The 12,181-nt window shown below is 44.8% G+C and overlaps 1 protein-coding gene across 1 annotated transcript; it reads right to left on the bottom strand.

Annotated features, from left to right (window-relative positions):
- Positions 1–2,062: 2,062 nt before the first annotated feature.
- GGCT (gamma-glutamylcyclotransferase) lies at positions 2,063–12,181 on the bottom strand. Its single transcript, XM_066571693.1, has 4 exons — positions 11,969–12,181; positions 8,674–8,819; positions 5,450–5,585; positions 2,063–3,571 (listed from the first exon to the last, which is right to left on the bottom strand). Exons 1-4 carry the CDS (start codon positions 12,089–12,091, stop codon positions 3,422–3,424), a joined length of 555 nt encoding a protein of 184 aa, XP_066427790.1. The 5' UTR covers positions 12,092–12,181; the 3' UTR covers positions 2,063–3,421.

Here is a 12,181-nt window from a genome sequence, read left to right as displayed (position 1 = left end):
TCAGAGGTAAATGGGCACGTGTGCTACACAAAAAGTCTGCATGTTTGATGAGAAGCAATGCAATGTATTTCCAAAGGTACTAAAAAATAGCCTTTTATTATTATAGCAAAAATGGTGCTTTGGTAGATCTTGTACAGAGTCCCTGTGCAGATCTTAAATTATTCTGTTTGTGTGAATTAAAGCATACTCATCACGCCCCACTTCACAATATCTAACTATCATCAGTGATGCTACACATGTCAATAAATGCCCAGGGAGCTGTATGTTAACATCATGCTCCGGTAAATCCATTACAACTCGTGCTTTTGCATTGCTCTGGGGTCCCAGAGATCAGCATCTTTCAGTGGTTTTTTTCCTCCCTCCCCTCTTTCAGTCTCTTTTGACTGTATCATAAGCTTTTGTAAGCATCCCTAGTTATTTGAAGAGCAACAGATATAAAAGAACACAGAAGAAATTATTTCTGCCTCCATCTGGTAAAATGACAAGCTTTCTTTAAAAGGCACAGGCTTTGACAGAAATATTCCCATCTGTCACAGGTTTTGTTCCTATATATCTTAACAGAATCCTCTGTATAGAAATATAACTTTATATATAGTGTTTGGATGCATTAAGAAGCCCCTGTCAGGAAGACTTTACGTGGCTTCCTTGTAACTTCTTCCCGGTGGGAAAAGATCAATAAATAATGAGCCACTACTAGAAAGCAAAGAAACTTTCTCCAACCAGAGAAATCTTGGGGAATTGTTTTTTGCTAAAGACAGAGGAGGAGGGGGCAATTTACTGTGGTCTATAAACATGGAACTTTTATAATTTACTATTTTCGCATTCAACCAGCAGTGAATCCTACACGGAAAGCTGCAGCTGATGGAATCACGGAACTGATGGAATTACGGCCAGGCCACGGGGCACCATCCTGTCCCGCGAGCCGCTCCCGCCTCCTTCTCTTCCAGCTTCTTTCGGGTGAGGTGGGCAAAGCACCGGGGCCTAAGCGAGTGGCCCGTGAGTCCGTGAGATCCCTGCACTGGGATCTGCGCTGAGGCTCTCGGGGCAGCAAATGGCTCACTGCACCCCGCCACGGCCGCCAGGGCGGGACGGGAGCGATGCATCGCAAGCGATGGGACCTCGCCACCCTTCCCCAGCAGCCCTCAGGAGCGCCACATCCTCGCCAGCATGTGGAGCACCATTTACGCCGGGCAGCGCTGCTGTGTTTGGTACGAAGGCGCCGTCGCCACGCCGCGGAGCTGCGGGCGCTGCCGCCCGTCCCCGCTCCCCACTCCCCGTCAGGCAGCGCCGGCCGCCGGGCGGGACGGACCCTCCTGAGGAAACACCACGGAGCCCCGAAGTTTCCAGCTCAGGAGCGGCGCATCCCTTCCCGTTCCACCTTGCAAGCCTTTCAGCCGTACCACAGAAACTTTTTTTTACGGAAAGCCGACGCTGGGACCCGCCAGCCCTCCCCCCGGCAGCCCGCCTGCGCCCCGGCCCTTCCCCGGCACTCACCGCGGCGGCGGAGGGACGGAGGCCGGGGAGGAGCCCACGGGCGCTTCCCTCACCCCCTCCCGTCCCACACACGGATTCTCCTCCCCGGCGGGAAGCGCCTCCTCCCCGCGCAGGAATGGCCCAAGGCTCCCCGTCACCAGCATCGCATTGCCCTCCGCACCCACCCCTCCTGCCCCGAGAGGTGCCCGGGTACCCCGGCAGCGACCATTTCCCTCGGTCGAGCTCCCCCCGTGTAAGGATACTGCCAGAGGAGTGCTTCGTGCATAGTTTTGCGCTCCCTACTGACTGTACATCCATTAAAAAACACAAATAGCCAACGGAGGCTTCAGCTGTATTCCCACACCACCAGTTTTTATTTACATCAGCAACGCACTCTGCACAGGGAGGTTCTGGAGTCTTCCTCTCCAGAGACATTCCAAACCCACCTGGACGTGTTCCTGTGTCATTTGCTCGAAGTGACCCTGCCTTGACAGGGTGTTGGGCTGGATGTCTCCAGAGGTCCCTTCCAACCTTAACAATCTGTGGTTCTGTGATATTCTTGAGGGGTGCAAACTGAACAGGCGTGTCAGAGGTTTAGTAATCACAATTTTATTTATTCAAACTAGACAGTGCTAATATGGAAAGTACCATGTTTTACAGCAGTCACTGTGCCCAACTCTGGAAACAGGCATATTACATCAGGACAGCAGCTACACATACCTGGCAGAAGTTTATAGAAAAGATTTTATACAGAGAAGACATGGGCAGTCTGTTATTTTATCATTTATCTAAGCAGTCACACAGTGACATCAATTATCTCTTACACCTCTCTGTACATCAAGAGAAAAAAATACACTGTAGAGAAGATAAGCCAAATCTCAGTGATTTGACATCTTCCATGTTGTCAATTTTTCCTCATCCCCCATAGACAAATTGCAGGGGTTGCACAGTACCATGAAAATAAATACTCTATATGTTACAAAAGCTTCCAGTTATGCATTGGACTGTCAAACTGTGGGGAGAAAAACAACAACAACAACAGAGAAAAAAAAAAAACCCAAGAGGTCAAGTCTGTTCATTTAGGGTTTAACAGACAAAAAACCCCACAGAATAAATGTGCTAGGACTCAAAGGAGACTTTCTGATTTCACTGGACCAAGGCCTAGATAGGCAAACAAGCCAGTCAAAAAGGTAATTAAAAAAACCCTTGGAAATATCAAACTAAAATGAGTTCTTTCAAAAATGCCTTGGTTATAGCTAACCAGTTCATCTATGACTTTCACTAGACATTGAAAGGAAGGAAGCTATGATGGTTTGAATGAGATGCTTTGCTGAATATTGTCTTCAGGCTCAGGCTGCCTTTTGGACTTACACTATAAAACATGGAAAGGAGTTTAAAAAATGCTACTTTTCTATTAACTACAAAACAGGAACAGGAACTCCATAGCATCAGATAGGATGGGTTTTAAACCATTAAGAGAAGTAGCAGAGAAAAAGGTTTAGCCTTAGAGGTTTGAGTTTACTTTGCATCTAACAAATGTAGCCATGTACACGTATAACTTTTACAAACACATGACCTGATCCTGCAGCCCTTATTCCTCAGAAGGCAACAAGTGCCAAAACTCATAAAGATGGCCTTTTTCTTTTAAAAAGGTCAGCAAACTGGACAGGAAGCACAAATTTACATGCAGCACTGCATGACAACTACAGAAAGATAATTTCTAAATCTGCAATGTGCGTGCAGCATGTACTTCAGCATGTAGTCAAGCTATACATACAAAAAGAAGTTACCAATGTCAGTGTGTCCTCAGACTGCAAGTTATGTCTAATGGTTTACTGTAGATGCACAGCAAACTCATCTTTTCTTGATAAATAAAGAAACTGCTGATCAGCACAGTGAGGAGAAGTATCTAGATCAAGGTGAATGGCCAAGCAAATGCAGAGGCATTCTATGCAGAATTTATTTTCTCTGCTTTAACAGCAGCTTCAATCTCTTCCATGATTGGCACCGGTCCTGCATAGTTATTAGTTTCAATAGCTTCTAATTTCTCCTGATAATCAGTTGGCAAGCCATTCTGTTTTGCACCCATGCAGATAACCTATAATTAAAACAGAAAAAAAAGCCTTCAGTAATAGAAAGGACAGACTCCTCCAAACAATCGCTTGAGAAGGAGGAACCATTTAAGTTACCCAGAGAATTTATCTCAAACAGAGATATTTGTACCTAAGGTTAGCCAAAGGCTTCTGGGAGATCAGAACAGCATGAACAAAATTACTCTGAAAAGGCTTTTAACTACCCCTGAGATTCTGATGTGTTACTGAAGTGCACAAGCCTCTCTAATTAAGCTGTTATTCAGTTATTCAGTTCTTTCTTCCAGACAGGATGATAACTTCAATAATATATGCTGCTTCTCACTCAGGCGTGACACTCAAGTTGGCTGAGAATTTATAAAGTGGTTATTTTTAAAACTAAGCTGTCCAAAGGACAACAGCGAGTACCTAGACAGGGTACAGGAATAGGAGAAACAGACACTTAACTCAGTGAAAAAGCACAGATTCCTTAGTTTGTTACTGCAGCTTTCCTTCCATACATAAAATAAACTGAAGTATTGGTGCAGAAGAAAAGATGTGACAGTGAGAGGAGAAGGGGAAGTTGTAGGAACACAGCTTGAAGGAGACACCAGCAAGGTTGCATATAGAAATGAATATTCTAAATATGCTTTCATGCATTTAATGGCATGCATTTCAAGGATGAGGTGTCTAGAAAGAATGAATTTTGCCACAAAAAGTACATAACAGTAGATGGATGTAGTTCAATCACTGCATGCTAATGCAGTCATCTTTTAAGTTTTTAGCTCTTCTGCCTGGTTAACTTAAACAAAAAAAAAAAGAAAATAAAAAGCTGGGGGCACAGGAGAAGAACAGAAATAACAACTGCTCCTGACAGGAGCAGGAGGGAATGATAAAGTTGCCAATAGTGGAGGTCTGCACTTTCAGCATACCAATGAGAGCTGACACACAGCAGCAGACTATGTATTAGCTCCCTGAAAAGCCCTAAAGATCTGCCTTGCCACAAGGTGGGTTGGCAGGGAAGAGGTTTGTGGAAAAGTAAAGCCTGCTTTCTAAGCAAGCCCTCTCTTCAGCAGTCCCATAGCAGCTGGCCTTAGCTGTGCTCCTGGAAGTCAGCTCAGAGGAGTGAGTTCCTCAGTTTGGAGAAGGCAGCACACCTGGGAGTTAACAGGCTCGCTCCTGGTTTCTGCACTTCAGGTAGGAAAAGCCAGCTGCAGTGACGTCTGTACACATCAGACACAGCCACACCAGCCCAGCCTGGGCCTGCCCAGATCTCACAGACTAAGCAGGTCAGGCCTGCTGCGTGACTGGATCATGTGTCTCTGCAGAGTCAGTGTTGCAGTACAGTGTTGCAACACTTGTGCCTCACCAGCCGTCAAGGGGGAACCCTGCAGTGCTCTGTAATGCTGCTGCAGCCCTGTGATGTACCGGTGATGTGTCTGGTAAAAGGTGACAGCTGCATCCTGTCATCATAGCAAGTACTTCCCAAGATAGAAAGGATAATCCACCTCCTGGAAACTACAAGCCAGGTGCTGCATTTTCCCCACAGAAGATTCCCTCTGTCCTTTCAGTGGAGTACATTAATTTTTCAAACAGAGAATTGCTGCATATATGTGAGCAACATCCTCCAGAAAACCTTGTGCCAATCACAGCTAATTCCCAAGTTAAATAGGGGATTCCTGTAAGGTATAACTACACCAAAAACCCCAAGCTGATTTAATAGGTCTGTAAGAGCTAGCAATCTCCTGTAAGCATCATTACAGCAGTACATTGCACAAGGACTGTTATACCTTTACAGTAGTCATGCCTTCCATGCACTGTAATCAAAGTACTTATTAAATAGCACAGAAGTACTGCATTATAAACTTCTGTACACTCTTCCAAAATTAAAGTGCTGCAACACCTACCTTTTTATACTGTGGAGAAGGGGGACCAGAGACATAGTCCTTCATCTGGTAGCTTCGACAGGTCAGTACCTTTCCTGCTTGAGTGTGGACATTGACTTCTATTGGGACATAAATGCCATCCTCAACTCCCTCTTGCCTGTAAAAGACATATATTCCTTTCATGTCAACTATCCAATCAATTTCAAACCAATCATGCAATAAACATATGGATTTATTACAACAGAATACAAGGCAGGACACTGGTCAGTGCTTTAATATACTTAAAAGAAAAATGAAGCAAAACATACTTCAGTGCTTTTTGTGCAAACTTGTTTCATATAAGAAAATATGTTTTTACAGAAGCAGCATTCACTTTTATCATTTCAGCTCTGTAAGAAATGATGACTTGTGGTTAACCTGCAAAGTCAGAAAGAGAATATTCCTAAACTAATTACTGTGGAAGACAGGTAGTCAGAAAGAGAAATACAAGCAAGATTATTAGACTTAATGAGCCAGACACATGTTCCTTAGTTGCCACTCAGATAAAGAAGCAATTGCAAAGTTTTATCTTGTCCATTGTGTTACCTTTTAATAAGGGAAAACTTGCACAACTTGTGCAATGCACTTTCCAATGAATAATCCAAGACACCTTTTAACTTGCACAAGACATACAGAGCAGTAATGAGCTAGGTCGGGACAAAAAAACTATTTTTTTTTTATTAGCAAAATTATGCTTCAAAAAACAAAGACTCAAAACCAAGCCTACTTATTGTCCTCAACCACTGGCATTTAGCCACCAATAAAAATCTGAGAAAACAGTAAGACGTAAACGAGAAACTTAAGCAATACAAGAGACTGTATAGCACAATTGACTTTAGATGTACTTTAGCTACAAGTCATAACATGGTTTAAGCCCTGCTTGTCCAATATAAATTTGACAACTCATCTTTTTCTCAAAGACTTGCTACCATTTCAAGTTATTTAATGTACAGAATGTGGGCCATGCTAGGCGAATAACTAGGTTAAGTGCAAGTACAGACTGGAAGCTAACTGCAGATTCAAGGCCAGCAGACTAAAAATAGGTCATGTGGTTGTGTGAGAGCAAGAAAACTGTTTAGTAACATCCATTGCTAGACTCTATGAGGCAGAGTCATGATTTAGTTTGTAACTTACAGATTTGTGAAGTACAGAGGACAAAAAACCTCTTAGAAGTGGCTGAGACAGCAAAGAAAATGAATTTGAAGCCAAAGAGTTCTGCCATCTAAGCAAAAGGTTCTCTCCCATTTTTGTTTTTTATATATTACATTGTTTTGTTAGTGCTTCAACTAGTTACATGCAGCCTCAATTACACATTCCCTCCTCTGCCTCTGGATAACAAAGCACAGACTACCCAGATTAGGAGGGGTAAAAAAAAAAAAAAGGTGGGCATTTTCTTTTTGGATACATGGTAATTTCAGGAAATAACTTGGCAGAGAACCTACAAATATATCAGATTGCACACAGCCAAAGGATCCCAAGACCTTCAGGAGGAGCACCTGCAAGCTCATTTGAGTGGGTTAGGAGTGATTCTTAGAAGAGCACTGTTGACTATGATTATAAAAGCCAAGAACACATCCCATTTCCAGTCTGCCTCCATGGCATCAATGAGGCAAGTGGGAAAAAGTAATCTGCGGTGCTGGTGTCCATGCTGCACATTTTGGTGGTGTTAGAGCACTCAAGTCTCTAGTACCTTAGCAAGCATTGAAATTTATCCCCTGCCAAACAAATACCAGGGATCTGCAATCCTACACTATGTCAAGTGTAAACAGTGTGTAAACACGTATGGAAGTCAAAGTACAAAATACTGTCCCCATGGAGGGAAAACACAAGAGCAGATGCTGTCAGACAGGATCATCATATTTAGGAAGTTTATGCTTCAGGAAAGCATGGCCAATCAGGAGTTTTAAGTAAAGGTCAGCAGAAAGGGTCAGGATATTTAAGTGCTACTGTAAGCGAGAGCAGAGGAACTCAAGGGATAATGAAGTGGGGACATGTGAAGCTGTCCCCAAGTACAAGCATGCCAACTCAATGCCCATGCCCTCTTGCTTGAGGCTAACACTCCCAGCCAGGACAAGAGTGCTCAAGAGTGGCCATTACCATAAGGGGCTAACAGAACTTGGGCAACAGTTTCCGTTGTATTTCAGCTTCACTATAGGCAACAAAAACCACACTGGAATCAAGTTTCACTGCCAGGATTTTAAGGACATATTTACACACCGGAATTGCAGCAGTAGCAGAGGCAGGAGAACAGTATTGAGGTAGTGCTTTCATTGGGTTTATTATGCTCTGCTCCCTTGTTTTCACGAGCCCAGATTTCTACTGGAATTGTCAGTAATGATCTGCTCTGAACAAACAATCTATGTGTACCAGAAGCACCATGCTGTGCAGGCACATCTCAAAAGCTGCAACAAGCACGTGGCAGCAGGCAAAGTTTTGGAGATAACATTCTAAGCCCTGTCTTAGACCCTGCAAGAAGTCATGCTATTCCTTGCTTTGTTTAACCAGGTGGTCTTTTAGACTTCAGCCTGGGAGCAACTTGCTTAGGGCTTCTTGAAGGTCTCTCAATGACCAGGCACAGGTAGAACATTCTACACCATCCATTGTAAAGGTGTAGGCAGGCTCTCCCATTCAAAGGGGGAAACTACAACACCCCAGCTCTCTGCTGAGATGTTCCTCAAGCTCACAAAAGTTTACATCCTTGGAAGAGAAGAGATGTCAAATAACTTCCTCAAAAGGTCCCTTTGCCTGAATAAAAGATCTCTCTTCTGAAGTCTTGTCCTTATCCCTTCCTTTACTGCTACAACTGGAGTCTACAGATGTAAACAGACAGACATTGATGTCGGTCTCAAAGGAAATTCTCCCTAAAGTAATGGGAAAAACACTATAGGACAAATACAGGTTTTAGAATCTTAAAAAAGACAGAAAATTGGGAAGACAGTTAAAAAGAAATAAAAGAAGCATGACCTATTGACTTCAAATCAAGGTCCACAGATTGTTGAAATACCCCTAAAAGTAGCTTTAGCTTGAAAACAAAGCTATTTTAATCACAGAAGTGTCAAAAGTCAATACACATACTGTGAAATAGAATTCACATATTAAAATCGAAAGCATCTTCTTGATTCCAACACACAGTTCTTCACCAAAAATTAGCTAATTTTCAATCACTCTCTAAAGTAGTAGAAGACAGCAAAAGTTAAGTCACCTACTTATCCAGCGAACTCAGATTGCAAGTGTTCATTTTCCACACTATTCCCCACACTTCGTCTCCAGGGCTCTGAGCAATGGTAGCTGTACCTCCATGCCAGACAGAACTTGTCCTGCCTTGATGGTGGCCAAACTCAAGCCTAAAATCCTGCAAATCAAAGCAATGCAGAGAATCAATTTCCCCTGGAAATTAGGGCTGTTGGCTATTCTTGACACAAAAGGGGCAGCCAAAGGACAGTAGTACACATACAGTTGGAGACACAGGAGGAAGAACAGACAGGTGCCACCTACCTGGTGCCAAATCCTTTGCAGGTTTTTGTGACAAGAGTAAAATGATACTATGGCAGGATCCAGGAAAATAGTAAAGGTAAAGAAGTCTACAAGATGGTAAGCTTTGGGTCCTGTTCTCATGCACTAATAAGATTGCCCAATTATAAAACACCATCCCTTGTATTTTACAATGTTTTGTGCCATCTCATCACTGCTCTGGAACATTCTTGGGTATTTCTAAGTCAAGGCATATGTCTCAATGAGTGAGCTTATTCAGGTTTTTTAAGTAGAAACATTATTTTAGAAAACCAGTATCACTTTTTCTTACATGCAATATCAGTATATATGAAAAAGAGAATAATGGGTTATTGAATGGTATCAATGTAATTTCTCACCTGATTCAATACACTCAGTATCCTCTCCTACTTATTAATCAATTTGTGGATCCTTCCCTAGCAGTACAAAAGGGAAACACTCCCTCCCCCCACAATCCAAACTAAGCTTTAAGGAAGACTACCTGCTTAACAACAACAACAAAAAAAACCCCCAAACCTATGCAGCCCCACAGCTTTGTGTATTTCTTACAACAACCCTGTTGAACCTATGATTTTGATTTGAAACATACACATGTACACATTAATATTCCCTCTGAGACACATCACTCTCTTGTAATATGTCCTAATAGATATAGGAAAAAGGTTGTAAAAAATAAAGCACTTGGAGGCATACACACAGAACATCTATCAATGTGTGTGTGTGTGCATAAGTGACAGCAGCCTGGCAAAGCCACACTGTTTACTCCATCAACAGAGTCATCTTCCTGCCCCATGAAATGTCCCCTATTTAACCAATTTCACTAGAAAATGGTTTACTTAGATGCACCAAGTTACTTGCACAAAGTCCACTTGAGTCACAAACTGAAGTTACAGATGAGGACAAGTAATTGCAGAGCAGCCCCAAGGAAATCCTGGATAGAATCAACTGCTCTCACTGCAGTCTCATTAAAAAAAAAAAAAAAAAAAGAAGAAAAAGGGGAACCCCCCCCCCCCACCAATTTTTACTTTATTCCTCCAGTTATATTTTCTTGGACCTGACCTGCACTGAATAGCTGCAAGGAGCTGCATAAAATCATCAGGCACCACCCAAAAACAGCAACAGAAATCACACAGAAACAGCACAGTTCACTCTGGTTCTGGGAGCAGGAAACTCTAAGTTACACCATGTGTGCAGCTGCATCAGGCACTGCTGGGAAGAGGGAAAAAACACGGTAGATACTTTTTTGGGTTAAGAAATTGGTCTTTGGTCCTTCTAAGTACCAGTGTAATAAGATCCTTTCTGTGCTTGTTACACTTCCCATTTCTTAACAGCTTTTGGCTGAAGATTAACAAAGCTTTGAAAAGTAAAATTAGAGGGAAGTTTAGCTAAAGTTTAACTGGAGTTTTTACTTTAGTTTAGGATCCAGAGCACTCTGTTTACAGGCTGTTTCTCATTTTTTTAAACCCAAGTGGCACTATCACAGAGCAATTAATAGGAAATCAGCTCTAACCTTCCTGCAGTCCCTCACTCCCCAGCATCAGTGATTTTCCAGCTGGAAGCAAAGGAGTGAAGCCACGTGGTGTCAGCAGGGAACACAGCAACTGGTCATAGGCCAGCTGGAGAAGGCAGTGGGGCAAGAGGTGCTTACTGACTAACCTGGAAATCGACCTGAAGAAGGCTGCTTTTATTCAAAGATAAGCACACACTACTAGTGCCTTTCTCCTTGCCTTCAAGGTCTGATCCTGCAAGGTTCAGCAGGATGGGATCTCAGTATGTTCAGTGGAGGGGTAGCTGTAAGTTCCTCACACTTTACAGGAGCAGGCCTCAGCTGCCATGTTGATAGTCCCAAGAGACACCAAGTATCTGACTATGGGGAGTTTATTAATGACAAGTTTTTGGAACTTCTTCATACACTCTAACATAGATAACTTTCAGCCAGTTACTCCAAGAGAACATTCAAGTCATCTTTAAGTGGTATGAATTGATGCTCTGCTCCTCCAAGCACCCTTCTAGTTGCACAGATCTGTACATCAACAGCTTTAATGACCACAAGGTGGTGTTTCCAAGCCTACACTAAAGCTGAGCTGATACAAATGGTATTTAATAACCCCGGCAGGGAGAGAACTGCCCTGTAGAGTTTATTGTGTCAGCTGCAGATGTGCAGAGCTGGCTGAAAGCTCCCATCTGCCCATCACACAGTGCAGGCAGAGCTCCTCGCCTGTACCAGGGACATCTCCCACTAGACTGGTTTGCTCAAAGCCCCATCCAACCTGGCACTGAACATTACCGGGGATGGGGCATCCACAACTTCTCTGGGCAACGTGCTCCAATGCCTCACCACCCTCACAGTAAAGAATTGCTTCCTGCTGTTTTACATTTCAAAGTCCGGAGTGCTGTACACACGGGCCATGGGTCATGGCTGGCAGCCTGGAAGGTTAAGTCCTGTCAGGTGACCCCCGAATGTTTGGGACTACCACAAACACTCCTTCTGCAGTGAGCAGCCCCGGCAGCAGGCCCTGGGTCAAGAAGCAGAAGATAATCCTTCCAGGGTTGGAAGGGACCTCCCGAGATCATCTGTCCAACCCCCTGCCAAGGCAGGGTCACCTCCAGCAGGTGACACGGGAACGCGCCCAGGAGGGTTTGGAATGTCTCCAGAGAGGGAGACTCCATGGCCTCCCTGGGCAGCCTATTCAGTGCTCTGCCTCCCTCGACATAAAGAAGTCACTCCTCACGCTGAGGTGAAACTTCCGTTTTAGTTTACGTCCATCGCTCCTTGTCCTGTCACGGCGCAGAACCCAACACCATCATCTTGACGAGGACCCCCCGCCTGATCCGTGCTGGGGCCGCCCCCGTGGGAGGGACGGACGGGCTGCAGCATCGGACCGCAGGCAGCCGCGGGGACGTGCGGCTCCTCGGGGACGCTGGGGCTCCCTGCAGGAACGTCGGGCTCCCTCAGCCCCCCGCGGCCCCGCCAGCCGCCCCCTCACGCACCTGCAGGCGCGCCAGGGCGCAGAGCGCGGCCGAGGGGTTGCGCAGCAGCAGCCGCTCCCGCAGCAGGTTGCTGCCGTACGCGTAGTACAGGAACCAGCAGCCGCTCTCGCCGCCCGGCTCCATCAGCCCGGCCCGGTACGGCACGGCCCGGCCCGGCCCGGCCCCGCCGCTGCTTTAACGCCGCCCTCCCGCCTCGCCTTCCCCGCCGCTTCC

This window comes from Molothrus aeneus, chromosome 1, assembly GCF_037042795.1.
Source record: "Molothrus aeneus isolate 106 chromosome 1, BPBGC_Maene_1.0, whole genome shotgun sequence".
NCBI lineage: Eukaryota > Metazoa > Chordata > Aves > Passeriformes > Icteridae > Molothrus > Molothrus aeneus.
The sequence above is the reverse complement of the archived record's forward strand: the minus strand, read 5'-3'. Positions and strand labels throughout refer to the sequence as shown.